This window comes from Cnephaeus nilssonii (genome assembly GCF_951640355.1).
Source record: "Cnephaeus nilssonii genome assembly, chromosome: 23".
In the NCBI taxonomy this organism is placed as follows: Eukaryota; Metazoa; Chordata; class Mammalia; order Chiroptera; family Vespertilionidae; genus Cnephaeus; species Cnephaeus nilssonii.
In genome coordinates, this window is record NC_137094.1 from 10,977,755 (window position 1) to 11,003,157 (window position 25,403).

Below are 25,403 nucleotides of genomic sequence, written 5' to 3' on the forward strand. Positions count from 1 at the left end.
TTGATATTTGGCTCTGTGGACTAAAGAGTTTGCCGACCACTGGCTCAACGCATCTCTGCACCTGGATCTTGTTCTCTTAGTGCCCAGTATCCCTCCCAGTTTCTTGGATGTTCACAGTTACCTGTTCACCTTCTCGGGGCCCCCTAGGCTGGGCCAGCTACCTGGCTTCAGGGGCCTCCTGGTGCCCTGTGAACACACCGTTGCACATTTCTGTTGAGATGCCCGTATGCCCTTACTACGGCAAGAACTCCTTTAAGAAGAGGGACCAGCACCTTGTCCTGGGATGTAAGGGTCAGCAATGCCTAGCTCACAGTTGGGGCTTAATATTTGTTGAACTAAACTGGAGGAAGTGGGCTATAAAATAAATTCAAATGGGTAAATGAGGACCCAGGTGCATATAATCAGTGCTTTAAGAAGCCTTCCAGATGTTTCTAATGCAGTAATTATTCAGTGATTGAGTAATGACTAAGTGAATTAACTGATTATATTAAATGTTTTAGTACATGTGGGCGGGGGGCGGGGGGGAGGTTTGTCATGAGGGTACACGGCTCCTGCAGTCAGTGGAAGCTTTCTGGAGGGTGAATGTTGAAGTACGTTCAAGAATGAGGGAGAATCGGTTGTTTCTCCTGTGCATAAGCCAAGCCATCCCTTCAGGAGTGGGCTCTGTTTGCATGAAAATAAATGTTGATATTGTCAAGATTTCAAATCAGAGAGTCAGATTCCTCCCAAATTAAGCCAATGAGTACTATTCTCGAAGCTGCTACTGTCAGCAAACCAAAATAATGCGATTGTTTCCCTCTATCTTTTCAGAGCTCAATACCCCGTTGAAAGAAATTAACATTTAAACCCCCCCCCCCCCCCACACACACACACAGGATTACCCTTGAAGCCAAATTGTCCAAAAGTGTGCTGGCCTTTCTCAAAAAGTAGTGAATTGGCCCTAGTTGGTTTGACTCGGTGGATAGAACATCGGCCTGCAGACTGGAGGGTCCCGGGTTCAATTCTAGTCAAGGGCACATGCTCGGGTTGCAGGCTCAATCCCCAGTAGAGGGTGTGCAGGAGGCAGTTGATCCATGATTCTCTCTCATCACTGATGTTTCTCTCTCTCTCCCTCTCCCTTCCTCTCTGAAATCAATAAAAATATATTTTAAAAAAGTAGTGAGTTGACTGTCCTGAGAAGTCTTCGAAGATAGAGATGTTGGAGAATGAACTGTATTGTTGTGCAGTAGATGGCTTCTAAGTGGCTTTCTAACGCTAGTATTTCATGCTACTGAGGTTGCTCACTCAAAGTCAGGCGGATGTGAGAGATGGTGCTCATAGGCAGCAGAGTGAATGTTTAGTTCCACATCTGTTAATCCATGCAAGTTAAGCTGCAGTTTCTCTCCCTAGCTCTATTGTTCAATTTCCCTTCCCATCAGAAGTTGGGTTCCGGTGGCCTCTTGGATCTCCTAGAAGTCTGTTGATGTCTGAATATGCAAATAGAGTTCCCAGCGTTTTCTTATCACTTTTGCAATGTCTCTTAGGAGGGGATGAGGTGTCTTTCCTTCGTGTCTAAGCCAAATCCTGAGTTGATTTACAACATCATTCTTCAAGACCAAGATTTCCTTTAGCTATAACTTTGCATCTAGACTGCTATTTCTTTTATTTATTTATTGCCCCCAACGATTGGGTAACACCAGTGACTTTTGCCTCTATCCACTCCCCGATTGGCTGCTTTCCAGGGACAGAGAGATGAATGGATCCTTTTGTGCAGGGAGTTTTGTAATTCAGTGAAGAGCTCAGAGCCTTGCCAAAGGAGATGTGTGGGTATTTTGCACACAACATTGATAATGTGTATATGTCAATAATGGAGTGAAGGTAACATTCAGGCATCAGTGTGGGTGGTAGCTCAATGATAGACAGCTGTGTCTCATTGCCAATATATTAGGAGCTTTTTTCTAATTCAGTAAGGAATGGTTGTTGGTCTGTTATTTAACGAAAAAATGTGTTAAAGCAGGGGATTGTAGAAACGTATGAGAGAGAGAGACAGAGAGAATGAAGATCTTAAATATTTTAACTTAAAACATACTAGTATGTGTATATATATGTATGTATATATATATATATATATGTGTTATGTATATATATATATATATATATATATGTACAACACAACACACACAATTTACACACTGAGTTTTTATAAGAGGCCAAGGACTTGTCTTTGACCATGGCTCTGCCTACTGCCTGCCAGTCCTTGTATTTTTTCCATGAATCACATCCATATTGGATCATCTACCATTTTTAGTTTTTATTTTCTTTAAAGAAGAGAAAACTTTCAGGACAGTTGCAGCCTGAATGCAGCATTCTTCTAGGCTTTTATCCTATTATTCCTCTTGCTCTTTCTTTATAGCTGTCTCTGCCACATCGAAAATTAGAAAAAAATATGGTGATAAAATATAACTTAAAATTTAGCTTCTAACTATACAATTCAGTGGCATTGAGTCCATTCACAATGTTGTACAATTATCACCACTATCCATTTCTACAACTTTTCCATCATCCCAGACTTGGTACCCATTAAACAATAATTCCCCATTACTCCTACCCCTAGCCCCTGGTAACCTCTATTCTACTTTCTAGCTCTATGAATTTGCCTGTTCTAGGTACCTAGCATAAGTGAAATCATACAATATTTGTCCTTTTCTTCCTGCCTTATTTCCCTTAGCACAATGATTTCAAGATTCATCCATGTTGCAATATGTGTCAGTATTTCGTTCCTTTTTATGGCTGAATAACATTCTAGTCTATGTCTATATGGCCTTTTGTTTATCTGCATATCTATAGGGGACACCTGGGTTGTTTTCACCTTCAGCTGTTGTGAATAATGCTGCTGTAAACATCGGTGTACAGGTCTCTGTCTGAGTCCTGGCTTTCAGTTCTTGTGGGTCTAAACCTAAGAGTGGAATTGCTGGGTCATATGGGAACTCCCTTTTGGAGGAACCATCAAATTTTTCAAAAAACATTTTTTTTTTTTTTAAAGCAACGTGTCCTGATGAAGACACTCCACTCGGTTTCCCAGCACAATAACTCTCCTGACTCCTGGGCCTGTATTTCGTCAGTTTCTAGACCATGTAATTAACTTGTATAATTACAATAGCAAGTCCAACTGTCATAAACAGGATTAGAAACATATACGGGGCAGGGGGGGGGGCACAGGGGCACAGGGGGGTCCTAAGCTATGGTGACAGGAGAAGATGTGACTTTGGGTGGTGGGCACATGGTGAAATATACAGATCTTGTATCCTAGAAACCCACACCTGAAACCTATATGATCATGTTGACCAGTGTCACCCCAATAAATAAATAAATAAAAAGAAACATATACAGTTGATACCTTTGAAGCATATAACTCAGCTGGTGAGGCCAGAGTGCTTGGAACCTTCTAGACTGTGCCTTCCCAGCAGCGAATCCCAGCATTCAATGGGCAGCAACTAATGTATAGTCCAGAGCTAATGGAGATATTGGCCAATCTGGCCAGTTAAATGGACACTAGTCAAGAGAGCTTCTACTATTCAATTAAATGTTCTTTCTTTTTTTTCTGAAAAAAGCTGTATTGTTTCATTTGGTCCAATGCATGGGAGAGGGTTCAGGGCAGTTAAAGAATGGCTAGTAGTTGTGGGGAGAGACTCAGGTAAAAGCCAGAGACCAGGGGATGCAGAGGGGACCCCCAAAGGCCTCTGGGATCCACAGGCTCCTAGTTGTGCTTGAGGGGGAGCCTCTTGAAGAAATACTTGCCCAGCACAGCCTGGGGGCCACCTGTGGAGGTGAGTCAGGGGGGCCCATCTTCCTGATGAGTTTCACCTCCTCCTCCAGGAAGTGGTTCTGCAGGAAGTCACAGAGATCAGGGTCTGCATGGGCAGAACCAGGGCCTGCAGACCCAAAGGGCCTGGGTCAGGCTCCTCTCCAAGGCCAAGGCCAGGGCGGCTTCCGTGGCCCTGAGTTTTGTCCCACTCATCTTGGGGAGGCGTCAGCATGTTCTGGAAGAGAATGCGGCCACTGTGCTGGTTTAGCACCTTTAAGATGCTCAGGCCCTCACTCTTCTTTCCCACCAACTCGAGGGAGAAGTGGCCCCCGCCCTTGAGAGCCACATGGTCAAGGTCGAAACAGAAGCCCAGGGAGAGGTGGGTGTGGGGCCCGCAGAGGCAGGGGGCCAGGCGGGTGACGACGGGGCCTCCACCTCGGTGGTGGAATAATTCTGAGGAATTTGGGAGTGCATGGTTGTTTGCAATAAGGAGTTCAGGCAGAAAGAAAACCGGTGTGTTGGCTGGTCTGGGAGGCGGTTGTGAAGGTGGTGACTGATGAGACGAAGGAGAGTGGCTGGAGGCTGGGAGAAAGGGCGTCCTTGGGTCTGTCCCGTCCAAACACTGTTGGAGCAGGAGATAGACCCAGGACCACTAGGGTACTGCTAAGTGTTCTTTGTCCTGTAAAGACGGATAAAAAGATCTGGGAACAACTGTGGCTCTACAGGACACAGCTGTAGATTCAGGACTGTGAACTCTCGGTACACGTGTTGCTGGGAGATTAGAGACAGTGAAGACTAACATGGAATGGGAAGTTGACCGATCTGGTCATTTTTGTAGGGACTCCTGAATTTAAGAACGGACTGATGGATGGTCTTCCCTTACACTTTAATGTAGTGGGTGAAAAATGGAAGATAAATGGAATAGGGAGGGTGTGCCTATTCTTAGAAAGAAGATACCTTTGAAGTGGAGATTGGAGACTCTGAGAGGCGATTAGAAGGTTTTCTAGCACAATCACCAAGCTGTAGGAGGAGTGCTTTCACACAGCACCATTCATCCTTGTTAGCGACCCACGTGATTAAAGGTTTGGGTATCAGCTACAGGAACTGGGTTTATTTAGCTTAGAGAGAGAGAGAGAGAGAGAGAGAGAGAGAGAGAGAGAGAGAGAGAGAGAGAGAGAGAGGCAGAGAGCGGGCATGCTGAGGGGGACTTAATAATAGTCTCCAGGACTAGGAGGGTTATTCTCTGGCTGATGGAAAGCAGCTGTTTCCTGTTTGCACGGAGGACTGGATCAGAAAGAGCGGAGTTAAACGGCAGCAAGTGGGTTTAAGAACTCCTCGGCCAGAAAGTTCGAGATGGCAAACCCGCTAGACCCGTGGTCGGCAAACTGCGGCTCGCGAGCCACATGCGGCTCTTTGGCCCCTTGAGTGTGGCTCTTCCACAAAATACCACGGCCTGAGTGAGTCTATGTTGAAGAAGTGGCGTTACAAGAAGTTTAAGTTTAAAAAATTTGGCTCTCAAAAGAAATTTCAATCGTTGTACTGTTGATATTTGGCTTTGTTGACTAATGAGTTTGCCGACCACTGCACTAGACCAAAGCGACTTCCACATTTCAGCATGAGGCGGCAGGGCAGCTGTCTCTCTTGGGTGGTTTCAAATGGCTTGGTCTTGAGCTGATAAAAAGATGTAGAGGACTTTTCACCCACGTGACGATATGAAATGGTCCATTGTCAGAACCTACCGGGGTTTGTTCTGTAGCTGAGGAAACACCTCCTAAAGGCACTTTACAAAGAAAAATATTTATATATTTACATTTACATTTATATTTATATAATTTATATTTACTCATGTGCATATATCTCATAGATAGATATCATAGATATATCAATATATACCCTATGTAAGTAATTCCACAATGAAAGCAATGTTTTGTTTTAGACAGTAGGTCTAAGTGTTAAGGATAGGAACATGAATAAGACACACTGCTAATTAGGAGCAAAGCAGATACGCAAAACATAAAATAGCACATTATAGGAAGTCAGCAAGGGGAAGGAATTTAAAGATAGGAAAATGAGTCCTGGGTATGTTAGTCCCTTTTCAGGCAGCGAGGCAGATGGAAATGCCCGAAAACTCCCCCACCATCATTTCATCTTTGCTACCCCAGGTGAGGTTAAGTCTACCCTTCACTCCCAACTGGGTGTGTGGTATGGTATTGGCCCGACTGGGTGAGTTTTCAAGGAGAGGTTGGATTTCCAGAGGAAACACTGATGTTAAGCTTTGATTTTAAAGGCATAGGTTCGTGTCAGCATTAACTACGCATGCATTCCACGTTTTATATTTTCCCCTTGCACCAACATTTATTATAATCTCATTAAAAGTCTTTGCCTCCATCACTGCATGTTCTGTGTCGCCTGGACCAGGGTAAGGGCGACTCCTGTTGCAACCCTGACTCCCACAATTCTCTGGTCTTCAAACTCCAGCACCAAAGTGGGAAAATGGTAGGGTTGCTCTGCGTTCTCTCTACCATGATTCTTTGTGAGACACTGGGCGAGCCACTTAACCTCCTGGAGTTTATTTTGATTGATCTACCTGACAGCAATGTTTTGAGGATTAAAAATAAATTAAATAACTTGTGCCAAGCCCAGAACCCAGTGTGCCCAGCCCTGAAGTCCCGTTTGTTTGCTTCCTTTAATTCACAAGGAGCATCTCGCCTATTGGGAGAACCACGATTAGATTCTGTCCACATTGTGGGGTTTGTTGGACCTCAGGGGAAAGGCCTGAGGAATAGGGTTTGTCGGAAAGTCACACCAGCACCTCAAAGTCCAAGTGTATGAATCTCTTTCCTTTTGCAAACTTAATCCAGAAAACAACCACAGGCTACTGTAATGCCAGATACTCTAGGAGGCGTCTGTTGCCAAATGACCTAAGACCAAATCATATACAAACAGAAGAGAAGTGCATTTAAAGATGGATGGGAAGATTCTGCATGTTTGTTTTACAAAGGGAGTAAATAAATCCTGTAGACATTCAATTCCGTCGAGGGCTGTGCTTTAAAAGGACATCAAATTGAAGACACAATCCCAGGGAAGCTTAGGAACCTGCTGGAGAGACCGAGGCCATCTGTATGCAATGACCACGGAAGAGTTAGACTCGATGCCAGGAAGGGCAGTAACAGCCACATAGGGCTGCCCTGGCTCAGTTGGTTGGAGCGGCGTCCCACATGCCAAAGGCTTGACCGGTTCGATTCCCGGTCAGGGCACATACCCAGGTTGGGGGTTTGAGCCCCAGGCGGGAGGAGATGTTTCTCTCGCACATCGATTGTTCTTTCTCTCCCTATCTCTCCCTTCCTCTCTCTAAAATCAATAGCAAGCCAACAAACATAGGGCTTGAACCCCTGAGTCCTGAGGAAAGGTAGGATACGGGTCTGGCTATCGAGTTAATACAGCCCTAGGAGACGTTAAGATCTTGGTTTGACTGGTTCAGAAAACACTGTAATTTAAAGAAAGAATTAAAAACCCCCACAAAAACCCTAAAATGTCCACTTCTTACAGAAATCCAAGAACATGCTGCAGGTGTTCTTTGTTTATTGGAAATAAATGCCTCCTTCTAACTCTCAGCGTTCAGGCTGGTTTTCTTTCAGACCCTCACTATGCTCCCGGCCAAATCCATGCTCAGTCCACAGGATATGGAATAGCTTTATAAATCAGAACAAGTCACGCTGAGAGCAAATATCCCAGCTCGAGACTTACCTCAAAAGCCGAGGCATGCCGCATTTTCTAATGCCAGTGAGTTTCGGATCCAGGGTTAGGACCTTTCTCTGTTTATTAGCAGATTTATAATTCAGGGGCCCACAGAGGGCGAGCAGGGGTCCTCTGAACCGGACCCCTCCCCACATCCCAACGCCCCCAATGAAAGAAGTCGGGAAGCAGAATAACAAAACCATTAACTTAATAGCGTAGAATTTATGGCCGGAGTCTTGCAAAGCGTATGTCAGCAAAGCAAAATAATGACTGTCACTTTCTGTTAGACACTTGGCTTTATGGGTCCTGTCACCTTTACCATAACACACAGCTGATTTAGTGGCTCTGGTTCTCATGGCGGATGGCCTGGTGTCAGGCTTTCCTGCACGTGGCCATGTGTTGGAGAGGATGCTACACGTAGATAACACACGGGAATACTCCCGGCCATGGCTTCCTCGTGCTGTCTGTATGCCAACTGAGCCCTGCCCCTTGCTCTTCCTTCCCCTAGATTCTCAAATCCAAGGATTTGACGTCTCCAACCCAGCGCTACATCGACAGCAAAGTGGTGAAAACAAGAGCGGAAGGGGAATGGCTTTCCTTCGACGTGACCGATGCTGTTCACGAATGGCTCCACCACAAAGGTTACACCCACCCTCTGTTTTCCTCCCTAGATGTCCAGCGACCCTAAGTTATTGCACGTTGACTGCATATTTTAAGGGCATAGACGCTCATGCAAATGACCTCCTTGGCTTCATGTTTTCCAGACAGGAACCTGGGATTTAAAATAAGTTTACACTGTCCCTGCTGCACCTTTGTGCCGTCCAATAATTACATCATCCCCAATAAAAGCGAAGAACTAGAAGCGAGATTTGCAGGTAACTGAAACTCGGTCACGTGAGGTGGGGGAGCGGGGAGGGCCTCTGTTGACAATCTTGTGGGTGATGACGTCAGTTTGCAGGTGAAAACGGGATTGTTTGGTGAGGCCTGGGGAGTGTCATTTGTTTGGGCAGAGATACAGTTGGAGAAAGATACCTGAAGGCAGAAAGGAAAAGGGCTTGGTTCCTACTTTATGCTGTTCGATGTCCAATGATGACTTAGCAATACTAACTGACTGACTCAACAAACCATTACATAGTTATTTTAAGCATGTAAGCAAACCAATTTTCCACATATGCTACTATTACCAACGAAGAAGATAGTGTGTATTTAAGGAAATCCCCCAAACCAATGTCAGGAACCCTTATCTGTATTTCACGAAGAAGAAAGCCCTCTCACTCCCCAGTCCCTTTAACTAACCTTCCATGTAAGGGAACCACTTTACTCTTTCTAGCTGGTGACCAATATTTTGAGTGCCTTCCTTATCAGACTTTTATAATAGTGTATACACTCCTAACAGGGTTTTAATTTCCCCCAGGCTCTTGCTCACCTGGTAGTGAATTAGCCGAAGGTCAAGGAGAATGAGGAGATGCCCACAACGTAGACTTCCCCCTCCTCTCTCATCATCCAATCACGCGCTAGATTACGAGTCCCTGGATGGTGAGAGGCTGAGAGGGAAGTGGGTGCCGTGTGTGGTTGTGGCATTGGCCCCTCACCACCGGGTCAGGATGCCCCTTGCCCTTCCCTAAGTGACACCACCTGGGACCTCCATCCACTTGTAGAAGGCTATCGTGGCCCCAGCTCATGGAAAAATACTCCCAGAGGTCAGGAGATTTATTTCAGCCTGTAGCCTCGTCATGATTCTCGAGGGTGTGGAGATTAAATGCTTAAACTGGCATTCTCCTGAGTTTCTAAATCTCAGATGGAATCGGGAAAGTGTTGAGGATGCCATGAAGCCAATGAAAAAGCCCTTTCTTCCCAGCTTCCCCAAATAGCATTAGGTAAGGGTGACTTCTGTTTCATTTGAACCGAATTCACTGCCATTTCGTGTAAGTCTTCCTTTCTGTTCATTAGGAAAGTTTTGAGTTTAGTACTCCCAGGAAGACAGGGAACCAGAGAGGGACAAGGCAGGTTCTATTGCTGTGTGTTTGGTCATGGAGGGGTTTGAACACAATGTGAACCGAGGATTGACTCAAATTAACTGCCTTGATTGCCCTGGGAACTAGAGGTCAAAGACGTCTTCTGTAGCGACTTTCATAGCCAGCGAGCCCTGTCTTGGACCCTGACCTGCCTTCTGACAAGAGCCCCATTTAGAAGTGTTTGTTGTCACCTGCTTAGCCCTGTTGCGCCATATCTATTTCCGTAGGGAATGACTGTCGGCAGCTGATGCTGACGTTGTGGTCATCACTGCTATTTGCAACAGTAGACAAATAAACAAAAGAAATATGGCTGATGATATCTGATGAAGGTAAAGCTAAATGTTTATTACCAAATGCATTTTTTCAAGGTATTGATGGCACCTCCACATATACCAGTGGTGATCAGAGAACTATAAAGTCCACTAGGAAAAAAAACAGTGGGAAGACCCCACATCTCCTGCTAATGTTGTTACCCTCCTACAGACTGGAGTCACAACAGTCCAACCGGCGGAAGAAGCGCGCTCTAGATGCAGCCTACTGCTTTAGGTAAAGAACACAGAAATACAACTAAGTCATTGCGCCTGGTAACTCCTTTACTGCCTCTGCCCATCCCCTGACTACAAACGGACTTGCCCTGTACTCATGGCTTAGGGTCCGGTATAGAACAGTGTGGCCATTGCATTTTATAACATCATTCTTCCCACGGGCTTAGTATAGTTATTTCTGTGTTGTATTCATCATCTCCATCATCTCTTGAGCATGGAAAAGAGTGTAAAGGGAGAAAACGAGTTCCCTGAATTCTCCACCCCCCCCCCAATCCCTCTGAAGCAGTTTGGGGCTGAGGAAGAAAATAAACTGGCTGCTCCCCCTCCCCCCAGAGCAAATGGAAGTTTATTTGGAGGATGTGGTGGCTCCCTAATTAGGGAGGCTCACCATCTGTATGAGCCTTTGTCCTCACTGCCCATGGTCATAGCGCTTTCACAGTAACAGAGATGCAAGATGTGGAAGAAGAATGCTATTTGTCATGTCTTTAGCTACAGAATATGCGAGAAGGGCGGGCACATAGATTTATTTCCCATTCCCACGTGAGTCCACGGAGGGGGCTGTGTGGATGTTCTCCCGTGGTTTCTTACCAAGCCTGAGAAAGGGAAGACTCTCTCTTTCCAGAAAGGAGCAGCGAGGGGTCCTCACTGATAAAGTGCTGAAAGGGTCAGAGTTCACGAGTATTTGGGGTTGCTAGGGCCAGTATTTGCATGAAGCAAGACTCCATGTTTCCCGATCTTTGGTTCATTCCTAGATCAAGGAACATGACATGAAAGAAAGGCTTTGTTTTCAAAGGAAAATGCCTTAGATGGAGCTTAGAAAAAAGCTGTTGTGCGTCCTCATTTTATATGGGAAAGGGCAGTAGAGGCTGGCTGGCAACACCGCGCAGGGCTGGTTGGAAAGAGGTTGGTCTCTGTCAGCCACCTCTCTGTTTATAGCTAGTCATTCAAGGGAGAGGCTTGATTTTCAAGATCTCAGACACGGGGTCAGGGCATAGAGTTGAAAAGGGAAAGTCGTCCCAGCAAATCACCATCACACCCCATGGTGAAAGCCGCTTAGGTGACAATGAAACCATTAAGAGCTGGCCCATAGTTTGGCTAATAGATATTTGTTGAATAAATGAATGAGTCACTTTCCTGGTTTGGGATGAGGGGCAGGAGGGAAGTCCACTTTAAAATCTCTGTTGCTCTTCTTTTGACAGAAATGTGCAGGATAATTGCTGCCTACGTCCACTTTACATTGATTTCAAGAGGGATCTTGGGTGGAAATGGATCCATGAACCCAAAGGGTACAATGCCAACTTCTGTGCTGGGGCATGCCCATATTTATGGAGTTCAGACACTCAGCACAGCAGGGTAAGTACTTGGTTGGCTCGTCTCTTCTATTCTTGGGTTGCTAATGCGTACCTGCTGATAACAGCTGACCCTTGAACAATGCAGGCATTAGAGGCAGTGACTCCAGATGCCATCGAAGATATGTGAAACTTTTGACTCTTCCAGAACCTAACTAGTCATCCCTCTGTGTCGGCAGGGTATTCATTCCAGGATCCTTCATGAATATCAAAAAATATAGATGCTCAAGTCATTTATATAATATGGAGTAGAAGAGTGCCTACTGTCAGTCCTTTGCATCTGTGGTTGTTTGAATCCACCGATGCAAAAATTAAAATTACGTTTAAAATAAATAATGCCAAACTTGAGAGTTGATGTGAAGAAAAGGTGATACAGAGGGCTGACCGTATATGTATTGAAAAAAAACACATATAAGTGAACCCATGCAGTTCAAACACATGTTGTTCCAGGGTCAACTGTATTCCCAAATGAATTCTGATCGTCCTGGTGCATTCATCAGGTGATAACGTTGAAAGAGAGAACACTGAGTATTCAGTAGATACGTTGGCAAAATGAGTCACTGGCGTCTGACAATTAGAAAGTGATTTCACTTCTTTGAACCTCAATTTCTTATCAGCAAAAAAGGAACATCTCTCTTAAAAATTATCCTTAAAAATGTTTTAATCTTTATTGTTGAAAATATTACAGATGGCCCTTTTCCCCCATTGACCCCCTCCACCCCGCACCTGCCCCCCCACCTTCACCACACTATTGTTAAATTAATAAAAATAAAAATTATGTTTCAAATAAATAATGCCAAACTTGAGAGTTGATGTGAAGAAAAGGTGGTGCATGTGAAAATTATTTGAAAATTAGTATTTCTAAGCCTTTTAAAATGTAAGCAAAAGTTAAGTGAGACTCTGAAAATGTTATCAAGTTACTTTAATGAGGATAGAGGCCAATTCAGAAGGCAGGTCCTAGGTTGGATGCTGGGGGTTCCCAATCCAGATGAGCAAAGAGTTTTCTATTTAATAATGATATTTGTTCAAATGCTGCTTCTTGGTGTCTGATGAGGGGAAGGACTCCATAACACATTGCGGACAGATCACGAGAATTCTCACTTCATATTACACAGTGTTTTACAAAGTTCCAGACATTAAAAAGGTATTAGCTTGTAAGAACATGTAATAAATAACTTCAAAATGCAATGGGTACTTAATTTTAAAGCGTGCCTTTAACATTTATGTAAAACGTTTTTTGTACTCATTCAATAGAAACTTATCTGGCCACTGGGTAAAGCTAGCAATAAAACTATTGGTCCGCAATGTGATAAGTTATCTTGTCCAAACCTGTCACTCTTCTAAAGAAAGGGGAGCCCGGCTGGTGTGGCTCAGTGGTTGAGCTTCGACCTATGAACCAGGAGGTCACAGTTCAATTCCTGGTCAGGGCACATGCCTGGGTTGTGGGCTCCATCCCCAGTAGGAGGCATTCAGGAGGCAGCCAGTCAGTGATACTCTGTCATCGTTAATGTTTCTATCTCTCCCTCTCCCTCCCTCTCTGAAACCAATAAACAATATTTTTTTAAAAGGAAAAAGAAAGAGGATGTTCATGTAGGTGATGTTCCCCAAATCAAACACCTGGCGACAAACCGGAGCTTGGGAGGTAGACTCCTGGCTTTATAACTAGGCCTCTGTTGGCTCCGTGTTGTAGAGTTTCATTCCTGAAATGTGGCTACCCATTGGGGTTATGCCTCTGCAAATCTCCTTATTAAAGAGGCATTAGAAAGACTGCCTTCCCTGCAGGGTAGGAAAATGAATCTACTGCCAACAGGATCCCATAATGCATTCAGCTGCACTTCAGGAGCTTCGGGGTTATCAATTATGTTAGACAATCCCTAGTATCCAATTCCTCTTTACTTTCATAAGAAAAATCTCGTGTTAGTGGAACATGGAGCCTCTTTGTTTATAAACGGCCACCTAGGCAAGACTTTAAATTGACAAACTATGGCTCTCCTTCCCTCAGCTGTTTGCCCAGCTCCCCTGTAGATTTTGGCACGTGGGGCCGGCCATGCGCTTGGCCATGTGAGGGAAGCTTGCTCATGCCTGTCCCTTTGTCCGGGCTCTCTGGCCAGGCGGCTTCCTCGGGGCTGTGGCAACAGTAGCTGTAATGTGGGCAGGCCCCGTTGCCAAGTAGAAACATAATTCCCCCTCCCAGATACACAGAGGGAGTGTGTGAAGGCAGAGACCTGCTTGTTTTTCAAGGAGAGAGGAAGAATAACTGTCGTGGTCACAAATATGTGGTTTGGACAGTTACCCAACGAGCCAGAGGTAGCTTAATAAAGTAGCCAGTGTTGCTGCGCTCAACGGATCATCTGTCCCGGGATAAAAAACTTGCAGTGAATCTCGAGGAAAAGGTCACTCGCTGTTTGGCTAACACATTAATGGCATCCTTGGAAATGACTCCTTATCATCACCGGGGAACCTGCGTACTGCCATCGGTCAAAGTCACATTCCCCTCTGATGGAGAGCGGGGTTAGCCCTAGCCCATTTGGCTCAGTGGACAGAGCGTTGGCCTGGGGACTGGAGGGTCCCTGGTTCGATTCCGGTCAAGGTCACCAAGTACCTCGGTTGCAGGCTGGATCCCTGGCCCATTCTGGGGTGTGTGCGGGAGGCAGCCCAATGGATGTGTCGCTCTCACATAGCTGTTTCTCCCTCTCTGTCTCTCCCTCTCCCTTCCACTCTCTCCAAAACTCAATGGAAAAATATCCTCGGGTGAGGATCAACAAAAACAAAAAAGAAAATTGCAAGCAAAAATAATTTGCATTGCCCATTCAGGGCTACGACTGTTAGGAATTTAAAAATTAATTGCCTTCTTTTTTGTTGTTGTCCTTTCTCCCCGGTGCCCTCTCAGGTTCTCAGCTTATATAACACCATCAACCCGGAGGCATCCGCTTCTCCTTGCTGCGTGTCCCAGGACTTGGAACCGCTCACCATCCTCTATTACATCGGCAAGACCCCCAAGATCGAACAGCTGTCCAACATGATAGTGAAGTCTTGCAAATGCAGCTAAGATCCTTGGGAAAGTGGCAAGACGGTAACCACACGATGATGATGATGATGATGATGATGATGATGATTTGACCACAACATAACAAGTTTGTAAGGAGAAACCCAAGAGAGCCTTGCTTCGTCAGTGTTAAAATAATCCTTTGAAAAGCGGTACTAGTTCAGACACGTCAGAAGTGTGCGTTCTGTTTGTTAAAACTGGCATCCGAAACAAAACAAAGCAAAAAAAAAAAAAACACAAAAAAACAAACGCGTGGAAGGTTTGATTCTACATTGCACCTGCTCTGTAAGTGAGAGAGACAAGAAGCAAAACCTTTTTTTTTTTTTAAGGAAAAAAATAAACACTGGAAGAATTTGTTAGTGTTAATTATGTGAAAGAAAACAAAACACACACAAAAAAAACAGGAAAATCCCGTTAAGTGGAGTTGTACATATGTTCCTACCCCAGGCCTCACTTGATTTGTCTGTATTGCTATGCAATAGTCTCCCTTCCCTGTTCCTACTCTTAGAGTTAACAGTGAGTTATTTATTGTGTGTTTCTACATAATGAACATTTCATGGCCCTTGGGAAAGAAAACAGGTGTATAAAGTGGAGACCAAAATCCTTTGCCAGAAACTCATGGATGGTTTAAGGAACTTGAACTCAAACGAGCCAGAACAAGAAAGAAAAGGAAAAAGAAAGAAAGAAAAAAAAAAAAAGAGGTCACAGGAGCGGGATGAAAAGCCAGGTGAGTTATTCTGTGACCACACAAGTCTGTGTGGAGATCAAGACCCTGAAAACACGTGCTATGTCCCAACTGCCCGAGGAAGCATCTTGTAAGGTTCAAAGCCAAAAGCCTGTTAATAAAGGAAACTTTCCGTCAGAAGAAGTCTGGAAGGGTTTTTTCTTCTTTGTCATTGTAAATGCTTCCCCGTCAGGTTAGCCCACCAGTGAGAGGCTGCAATGCTTTGATACGTCCTGGTCAAACTTCAGACATGGAAGTCTTGCTGTATAGTTTTGCTGTAGGTTTTCTTAGTTTCCGTATATGTAACCATACCTTTATTATTACAATAGATGGGTGTAGAAGCCCGTATAATTGGAAACACATCAGCTGATCTTTTTTTTTTTTTTTTGGCAAACTATTAAATCAAAACATTATCTACTTGGCTTGCAATGTGTAAATTTTTACCATATTTTGAATGTTCTGTAATAATGTCAACTATGATTTAGATTCGACTTAAATTTGGGCCTTTTTTTTTTCACGATCACTCTGGATTGTGTGTTTCCTTTAGCTGGCTAGTATTTTTTTGAGTAAAGCCCCTAGAGTTTGATTTGCACTAAAAATACATGTGTTATAGTATTTGCTCCACTGTGCTTTGTACATTGTCTATTACGATGACATAAGCTACCTGAGTCCACCTGTCCTTTTTTTCCTTTTGCAAAAGAAGATAGATTTGAGTTCAGTGGTCTTCCTTCATCTTCAGAGCATCACTTCTCATCAGTTCAGACATTACAAAGCTCCTGTTTTAGGAAAAACTGGGGAATAGTATAGATACAGAGACCATCGAGGTGAAATGTTTTCATTTTAGCAAGGGCTCGAGGATCTGACCGAAACCTGGTGACAGTGAAGAAAGGTTTCTCTCACTTGGTTCAATCAGAATTATTATGACCACACAGCAGCCAGTTCACAGGACACATCTTTTACTTTAATCGGGCTGTTGGGGTTCCGAGTGAGGAGAATGGAAAGATTTATCTTCTCATTGATTTTTTTTTTTAAGGGAGAGAAAAGAAAACAGGTCAGCATAAGTCATTCAGCTTATTTCACTGAGGTTAAGATATTTAAAAAAATGTTTTTATTGATTTTAGAGAGAGAGGAAGTGAGAGAGAGAGAGGAGAGAGAGAGAGAGAGAGAGTGATGGAAATATCAATGAGAGAGAAACATCCATCAGTGGCCTCCTTCATGCCCCCTACTGGGGATCGAGCCCACAATCCGGGCATGTACCCTGATTGGGAATCGAACCGGTGACCTCTTGGTTCATGGGGTTGATGCTCAACCAACTGTGTCACCCTGGCCAGGCTGAAGTTAAGATTTTCATAGATGTTCTGTGAAGGTTGAGAAGGCACAAACCAAATTCTCCCGTGATAAAAAAAAAAAAAATACATTTTTTTTTTCCCTGTGAATGAGAGTTCGCTGCCATTTACTTTGCTTCAGTAAATGATTTGCTATGTCATTGCCAAGGAGGTCACCTCATGTCACAGTTTGTAGGACTTGGCAGTTGTCCCTTAGTTAGCTTGAAGCTCAACACGCATAGGTCTCACAATGGGCTATTTGCAGTTTCACCTAAACCGCAGCACAGTGCGGGTAAATCCCAAGAGAAGGTGTTTGCTATCGTCAACTTCTCTGTTTTTGGAATTTCCTGACCGCTGATGAAAGTGACGAACTGGATGGACAAGTTGCAGAACTGGAATGGCAGGAGGAGGTGGAGGAGGTGGGAGGCTCCAGTAGCTAACAGCCCTTGTGGTGGATGGAACCCAGTCCCGGATTTGAGTGTGTTGATTTCTTTTCTCTTCCACTTTTCTATGAATTCTATGTAAATCCCTTTTATTTCTGCAGGTATTTTCTTCTCAGAAATGACATTTTGTTTTGTATTATGTTGTCTTCCCTCATGAATGCACTGATTAATATTTTAAATGCTCTATTTTAAGATCTCTTGAATCTTTTTTTTTTTTTTTTCAGTTTGGGGGTTCTATAAGGTCTTTATTTCCCATAAGTAAATATTGCCAGGGGTGGAAAGGGAGGGGGAGGGGGAGAGAGGGGGGGAAATGTTAGTATGTGGGGTGGGGGCGGGGCAGTTTTTATGTGTTAAGCAGCAGTACAATTTTATGGTTGACATGGTTTAAAAAAAAATGGAATATAAGAATAGCTGTTTTGTATTTTGATGACTGATTCCGCTGTATTTTAACACGATGTATGTCTGTTTTTGTGGTGCTCTAGTGGTAAATAAATTATTTCCATTACACATCCATGTGTTTTTCCTGTTGTAGCGTCGTCACTGAGACTAGAAAAGGCCTCTGAGGCCATGACAATGCTCTCAAGCTGCACATGACTGGACCTCCCCCCCCCCCCCCCCCCCCGTGCCTCCCCAGCCCCCCACGATCCTCGCTTCAGAAATGTCATGCTTCCTAGCTCAAGAGCCAGGCCTTCTCTATCAAGCGCCGAAGTAAGCCCCGTGCCGTCTTTGGAGTCTCTTGTTTATTGCTCTTTGTAATTGTCTGAGATGTCGTTTGCATCCAGCTTGACTGTCTACCAGAAAAAAAAAAAAAAAATGCAGCGAGATGTTTGGGCCAGGCTTTGGCTCTCTGGTTCTGTGGTCTGCCAACCCCAGGGCCAAAAGAACCGGTCTAGACAGCATCCCCTGTAGCCCCATAACTTGGATCGCGGCTGAGCCAGCCAGATATAACAAGAGCCACGTGCTCTTTGGGGTTGGTCGTTGGGAGCTGCCACTTCTCTCTTCATTTCACCCGCACCACGGCGCCGAAAAAAAAAAAAAAAAATCAAATCCCATTTCCACAGATTTCCTTGGCTGTTCCCCGCAAGACCAGACTTCGCGAGGGGGTTGCCAAACTCTTAATAAATAGCACTAATAAAAAAAAAAAAAAAGGGATCGGGGCTCCATCTGGTTGTCTTGCTTTATCTAATGAAAGCACCAAGGCGTGCCTGTTGTCGAAACAGCACGTGGAGACAAACGGTTCAACGCAAACGTTTAGGTGGAAGGGGAAAGGGTTCCTTTTCTGCCATCTGCGTTTCTGGTTTTATACTCAATTCAGAGCGAGTGTTTCACTTTAAAACAATTAGTTTGTGCTTCTCTGCAGAGAGCCAGCTACAGGCCGATCATCCCAGCCCATTTCCCCTTATGGGCTGAGTGAGAAGAGGAGGGTACCAGAGGGTTAAGAAAGGAGTCACCTAACAATGTGGGCAAAGCTGTCAGCCACTCGGAGCCTCTGTGTCTTTCTCTTTAAAATGAGGACCACCTGCCTTCCAGGGTATTGCTTGTTCAATTGTTTTGTTGTTAAGTGAGCGGACACACGATGATCAATAATGGTAGCCTTCACACTATTTCCCAACCTATTCTGTTTGGGGATTTATGGTAATTCTGTTGCAATGAGCTTCTTAAAAAAGAAAAGTTTTTATTGATTTCAGAGAGGAGGGGAGAGGGAGAGAGAAACATCAATGATGAGAGAGAATCATCCATCAGCTGCCTCACGCATGCCCCCTATGGGGGATGGAGCCGTAACTGGGAATCGAACCTGACGTCCTGGTTCATGGGTTGACCCTCAATCACTGAACCACACCGTCTGGGCAGCAATGAGCTTTTTATATCCAGGCTGGAACCTGGGCACAAACTTCCCCATATTGATATTGAAGGTGTAAACCCCACAGACCTTAATCTCATAAATGGATCAAGCCATCAGTCACTTCTGAGAATATTCTGTGAACCCTATTTGTTAACCTGGTTACAAGACTGACCCAAAACTGTGTAAAATAGTGGGGAAATGTTCAGGTTATGCTTTGCTTAAAAGTCCACCAACTAAGATCCAAAGTGAGAGAGACCACGTGGCCAGCTGAATGACCTATGTCTTAAGACAATGATAATGATAACTGTGGTTTGCTGAGCACATACGAGGTACTGTTCTCTGTTAATCTACTGAACCCCTCATTTCACCCCTAGGATGTAGGTTTTCTTTCTTTTTTTTTTTTTTTTTTAAGTAACCCCATTTTACAGGAAGTGAGCAGACTCTGAATGGTTACATTACATGTCCTACATGTCCAAGTGCTGGGGTGGGGGGTGCCCACGGGAATGGCACCAGGTGTTAGACGGGTGGGGTCAGATGGAACCTGGGTTCAGTAACCTCAGTACTTGAGCTCTGGCTAGGGAAGAATTCAGAGCCAAGACCCAAACTATAAGAGAACATCTATAATAATAAAAGCATAATATGCTAATTAGACCGGATAGCTGAACAACCTTCCGGACGTCCTTCCGGACGACCTTCCGGACAAAACCGGGGCTTCGAGGCCAAGCCCCTTGCACGAATTTTGTGCATCGGGCCTCTAGTTTATTTAGAAAATCACAGAGGTGGAAGAAATAATTCTTAGAAGAAATGGGCTTAGGAAACACTTTAGCGAGGCAAAGGGCTGGCCCTTGGAGCTTGGAAATGAGGAAGGTCAGCACTAGGGCAGGGGGTCATTATCCAGGGCAGCTGGTCCTGAGGTCAGCCTTGGGGGCTGCTTGTCTGGTTTTGCTGCTTTTCTGGGCCTGAAGCCAAAATGCACCTGAGGCCTAGATGTTATCTCTGGGGAGGAAAGGTCAGGGGGTCATGACCAGCTAGCGATATGAAAGGTCTGGGGTCTAAACCGCATATGAGCAGCCATATGCTAGGAGAGGAAAGGTCACCATGGGAATGAGGCCCCACTCTACCGTTGCTAGGCACCTGGCCCATCATCCTTGCTCCACTCTTTGTCTTTCTAACTGCCTACCACACAAGGTCACTCGGTTTGTATGAGGAGGGTCCTTGTCCAAACCCTCGCTACTAGCTACACATGTCTTTCAAGCCATTGAAACGTGGAATTAGGGCTAATCTGAGCTGAACTAGGCCAAGGTGTAAAATACACATCTGACTTGAAACACTGCAAAAACATGGAAAATGTCTCATTGGTTTTCCTACTGATTACATGTCTAAATAAGACTATTTTGGATCTGTGGGGTTAAATAAAGTATATTGCTGAAATTGACTTCACCTGGGTCTTTTCACTTTTTTAATAATTACCAGAAAATTTAAAATGACCCCTGTGGCTCACTTACATAAGTGAGGACTTGTGGTTCTTTTTTTTTTCTTTAAAGAATCAAAATTGCAAGGACAAAATCAGACTCAGAGCCTTAGGAAGGGCCCGTAAAATCGAAAAGCCAAAACATCGTAAGCTGCACACGGGCCTCTGGGCTTTAAGCTAACACCTGCCTGTTTCTAGCACACTGTTACCTAGTCATTCTGGCAAAATCTAGATCCCTAATCTACTAAATCCCTTGTTCCTAATCTCCCCCTGCCCGTCTCTGCAACCACACCTGTGTTACACAAAGCACATTAAGACCCTGGTTTTCCCAGCATTCCAGGCCACAGGCAATAGAGAGAATGTTATTTGTATGCTTGGTTTGAAACATCCTCACTAGATCCTCTGAGGTTGGAGAAATCGTTAATATAAATATCAGATCATGGCATCAATACACTGAGTGGCCAGATGATTATGATCTCTAAACGCATAATCATCTGGCCACTCAGTGTATAGCCTATATAATAAAAGGCTAATATGCAAATTGTCCCCTCGACCAGGAGTTCGACCAGCAGGCAGGCCGGCCAACCGCCCATGTCCCCTCCCCCCGGCCAGTCTGGCCAGACCTCACCCATGCACGAATTCATGCACCGGGCCTCTATATATATATATACTGACTGGCCAGATTATTATGCGTTCAGAGATCATAATAATCTGGCCACTCAGTGTACATACGAATAACTACACCCGAGATCGAAAAGGGAATGCTTTTCACTTACTTTTTTTTCAAAGGAAAGAATGGCTTTGGTTTTTCCATCACATGTCTTTGTGTCCCCGAAACCCTTTGTAGCGGGTTCCTTTCATTCAGGGAGGAAAGGCTGCTTGGAGGAGGGACGAGTGTGTTCCCGTAACTGGGCAGCAGCCGAGGGAAAGGAACAGGACGTACTGAGGGAGACTCCGTGCTCTGGGATCAAAATGAGCAAAATCACTCAGCCACGAGAACAGACATAATTAAACAGCGGGCGAAACACTGGGGGTAAAGAGAGACCCAAATGAATCTCGCAGGCTTTCTCCCCGAAGTGGATTTTTCTCTGCCGTGGATGCCAATCCGACTAAAGAAACACAGATGTAACACTCAGGTGACATCACAGAGGCCTGGCCAGCCCTGGTGAAGGGAGCCCACCGCTCAAGCCCAGATCTCAGCTCTGAATTGTATAGAAAGTTCCGGATCGCAGGATGCTGGGAGCAAACAAGCTACGTTATGCAATCCACTTCTGCTCTGAAGGCTATTTGAACTCATCTGGCTTGTCCTCAGATGTGGGTGGAACACTAATTTCTTCATTCGGAACCAGGCTAACTGAAACAGAACAGCCCTGGCAGGAGTTGCCCAGTGGTTAGAGCATCGGCCAGTGAACCGAAGGGTCCCGGGTTCGATTCTCTGCCGCCCTCGCTCTCTCACATCGATGTTCCCCTCACTCTCTCTTCCCCTTCCACTCTCTCTAAAATCAATGGAAAGAATATCCTCCAGTGAGGATTCACAACAAAACAACAACAACAACAAAACAGAACGGAAAACTGAGCAGAACTTTAAACCAAGTGGTGGAGGCTCATTCGGTGGAAGATCACATTTCACGTCACGTAAAAAGGCATTTTATGTTCCTACGACTGAATCCAGGTAATTTAAGAGCCTTTCGTTTTGTTTGGGTAGCAGAACAGTGGAGCCTGCCACAGGGCACTGCATCGCCATTTAAAAGCTGTCTCTTTGGCCACCCACCCGTCCGTTTTCGATCCCCCCTGCACACTCCTGTATTTTCCCTGTTCCCTGAGCACCATGTGGGTCCTCAGAGCCGCTTCCTTATCTTGTGTGGCCTACAGGAGGTCCCTATTAGGTCTGTGGTGCTTTCCTGTTTCACTGGTATCTGGGGTACATCATAACCCATCAGAACGTGGACATGACCTTCTATATCCGATAGGGTCCAAGCAGGAAAATAACCACCACCAGCATTTGAAATAGGAATTCGATGTACAAAACTGATCACCCCGGTGGTAAAGAGGAACCACATGGGGCTCCTTTAAGGCAATCCAAAGATTAGCATCAAGGAAGCGAGGACCGCCCCCAGGGCAGAGGGACAAGAGGAAGCAGGGGGACCCGGGGCCGGCGTCTGCTGGCCGCTGGCACTGGGAGCAGTGAGAATACCCGAGCCACATGGAGGGACCGTGTTTAAGTGTTCCAGCCAACAGCCTCGGCCCCAATACTAGCTGACAATCAGTATCACCTCTCAGACACCTGAGTGAGGAAGCTTTCCGATGGCTCCAGTCCCAGCCATTGACTTTCTGCGCAAAGAAGCTCAAGCAAGAAGTGCTTAGCTAAGTCCAGTTAATATCCAGAACCACAAAAGATCACAATAAAAAACATTTAATAATAAATCATTGCACCCGGCTGGTGTGGCTCAGTGGTTGAGCATCAACCCATGCACCAAGAGGCTACTGGCTCAATTCCCGGTTAGGGCATATGCCCGGATTGTGGGCTCGATCCCCAGTAGGGGGCGTGCAGGAGGCAGCTGATCCACGGTTCTCTCTCATCAATGTTCCTATCTTTCTCCCTCTCCCTCTCCCTTCCTCTCTCTCTCTAAAAATCAATAAAAACATTAAAAAATAAATTATTGCTATTTTAAGCCATCAATTTGGGGTGATTGGTTACACTAGAACAATTACTGTTTCTGCCTTTGTAATTAAGAATTCAGAACATTACTTTTAAATTAAAACTAATTAAAACTAAGAATCCCTGTAAATAAGAAAACCGAATTAGATTATCTACATGGACTCTTTTCACTTGAAAATAAACTTTTTTGGTGAGTACAGTCATTTAGCAGCTTCTTATATTACCAGGAACTTTATAAATTTCTGGCGATTCAGAGATGAGAAATTCACAATATCTCAGCATAAGGTTCTTACAGTCTTCTGAAACACACACCCATATCAATGACAAATACAACCGGGAAGTTGAAAGCAATGAATTCATCGAATATTGATTGAGCACCTATGATGGGATAGGCATTGGACCAGTATTGGAAACAGTGGTGTTGAGAAGACAAATGCATGCAAATGACATGAGTGGGTTATAATAATCTATGTGTGAGATGTCAAGGTTCCTAGTAATAGCAGCAAATGATTGTGACAAAATTATTAGCTTGAACCATATGAAACTTTTTTTTTTTTTGGGTAGGTCAAAAAAATATTGACTATGAACCATTTTGTATGAGGCTCACAGAATCAACAGGTGATCGAATTTGGGGACCAGTGCAAATCAAAGAAGGCCTGGAGGCAGGAAGAAGGCACCAACATGCTATTGCAGAAATAGCCAGTAGAGGCACTGCTGAGCCAGCCATCCCTGTGGCTGGGGAAGTTACGAGAATGGCTTCCTAATGCTTCCTCCATCTGCGCCTCCCTCGCTCAAGATGGAAAGTTCGAGAAGAAAGCATCCCATTGGCTGAGCTTAGGTCACATGCCAGTTCCTTTGCTAGCACGTGGGATTTTTATTTTTTATTTTTAAAAATATATATTTTATTGATTTTAGAGAGGAAGGGAGAGGGAGAGAGAAACATCAATGATGACAGAGATTCATTGATTGGCTGCCTCCTGCATGCCCCCTACTGGGGATTGAGCCCGCAACCCAGGCATGTGCCCTTGGCCGGAATCAAACCTGGGACCCTTCAGCCCGCAGGCTGACGCTCTATCCATGGAACCAAACCAGCTAAGGCTAGCACGTGGGATTTTTAGAGGAAGAACCTGGTGGAGATGGAACCTGCAAATTGGGCATGTGCCCTTGACCTGGAATGGAACCAGTGACCTCTTGGTGCATGGGATGATGCGCAACCAACCGAGCCACCCTGGTTAGGGCAAGAATTGTTTAAAATTACAGATTCTTATGTCCACCGCAGATCTACGGAATCAAATCATTTTTGGAGCTGGGAAGATTTTATAAGAAAAATAGCCTCTTCCAGATAAACCTGATACAGTCCAATGCCAGCATTTGTCAATTACTGTCTAAACAAATGGATATAAATTTGTGAAAAAAATGTTCATGAAAATGGGACCATTCCAATGAGGGATAGTTTCCAGACACAAATAAACATGGGAAAGACCACTAAGTAGAAAATGAGTATCAACAACGTCATGTGATAACAAACTCACACTCATTTTCTCGGCGCCGTTCTCTCCTAGGAGATGCTTGTATATCTGCCTGGCTCCCTAAAAGCAACATCTCTTAAAAATAAAAAAGAAAAAAATAAAAGAAGCATCTTCATCTCCAACTCTATTGCATGAAGAGGACAGAGTTGGGTCTCTTGGGAAAATGTCAAATATCAAACATGAAATGTTTAGGAGACCACAGTTTGTCATTTCCCCAAACAGATGTATCCCAGGACGAAAGGAAGAATTGTTTCTTCTCATGACAGTGGCTGCGAGAGGCTGAGATGGAAGCTTGGCAAGTGGGATGGCCTGCGATCCGTCATCTCAACTAGACATTTCCTGTGGGCCTGGCTTTTTCTATGGGAACTTTCTTGAGAGTTTCTCTTGTAGAGACTCCTTCTCTGGTGGCAACTCTTGATTACTGCCAACTGATACAGAGTTCTGGCTTTGTTATTCGCCTCCAATCCGCTCAATCTCTCATGATAAGACGAACAGCTTAGTTTTGCTAATATTTCCAAACATTAAACTAGTTGACTAGTCTTAGGTAGCCAAAGTAACTACTTCTCCACCCGCTCCCCACATGATGCTTTTTTGTCTGCCTATGTGCCTTTAATGAAGAACATTTCTGAAACAAGAGGAACATTGTCTGACTTGATGACATATGCAACGAATGTCTTCCTGAGAAGATTCTAGTATGTGGTTCAAGCATCGGTTTTCCTCCCTCAGCACCTGTCTGCCCAGGTGCAGAGAAAAGCAGAATGAAGAAGCAAGCGACTGATTTGTCTTTTGCTCAATACTTGACTGCTCACTGGCCCATAGGAACCACATTGCCACAACTGATTTCTAAAGAAAACAGACCCTGCATGAGAATGTGAGTCCTGCGATAATATGGGCAACAATGCCAAGTGCTTGGCATAGAATAGATGCTCAAT

General features: G+C 44.6%; 1 protein-coding gene and 1 long non-coding RNA gene across 5 annotated transcripts in view; one reads left to right on the top strand and one right to left on the bottom strand.

Moving 5' to 3' along the window:
• The window catches only part of TGFB2 (transforming growth factor beta 2), a 59,758-nt gene extending 44,940 nt beyond the window's left edge, over nt 1-14,818 (top strand). For both annotated transcript variants that reach the window (XM_079763449.1, XM_079763450.1), the window contains 5 exons: nt 8,031-8,163; nt 8,287-8,397; nt 9,906-10,083; nt 11,282-11,435; nt 14,322-14,818. In XM_079763449.1, the coding sequence (XP_079619575.1) occupies nt 8,031-8,163; nt 8,287-8,397; nt 9,906-10,083; nt 11,282-11,435; nt 14,322-14,480 (735 nt within the window). In that variant the 3' untranslated portion in view covers nt 14,481-14,818. The remainder of the gene's footprint in view (nt 1-8,030; nt 8,164-8,286; nt 8,398-9,905; nt 10,084-11,281; nt 11,436-14,321) is intronic.
• The window catches only part of LOC307094531, a 503,912-nt gene that overhangs the window by 147,838 nt on the left and 330,671 nt on the right, over nt 1-25,403 (bottom strand). The gene's annotated exons all lie outside the window — the stretch shown is intronic.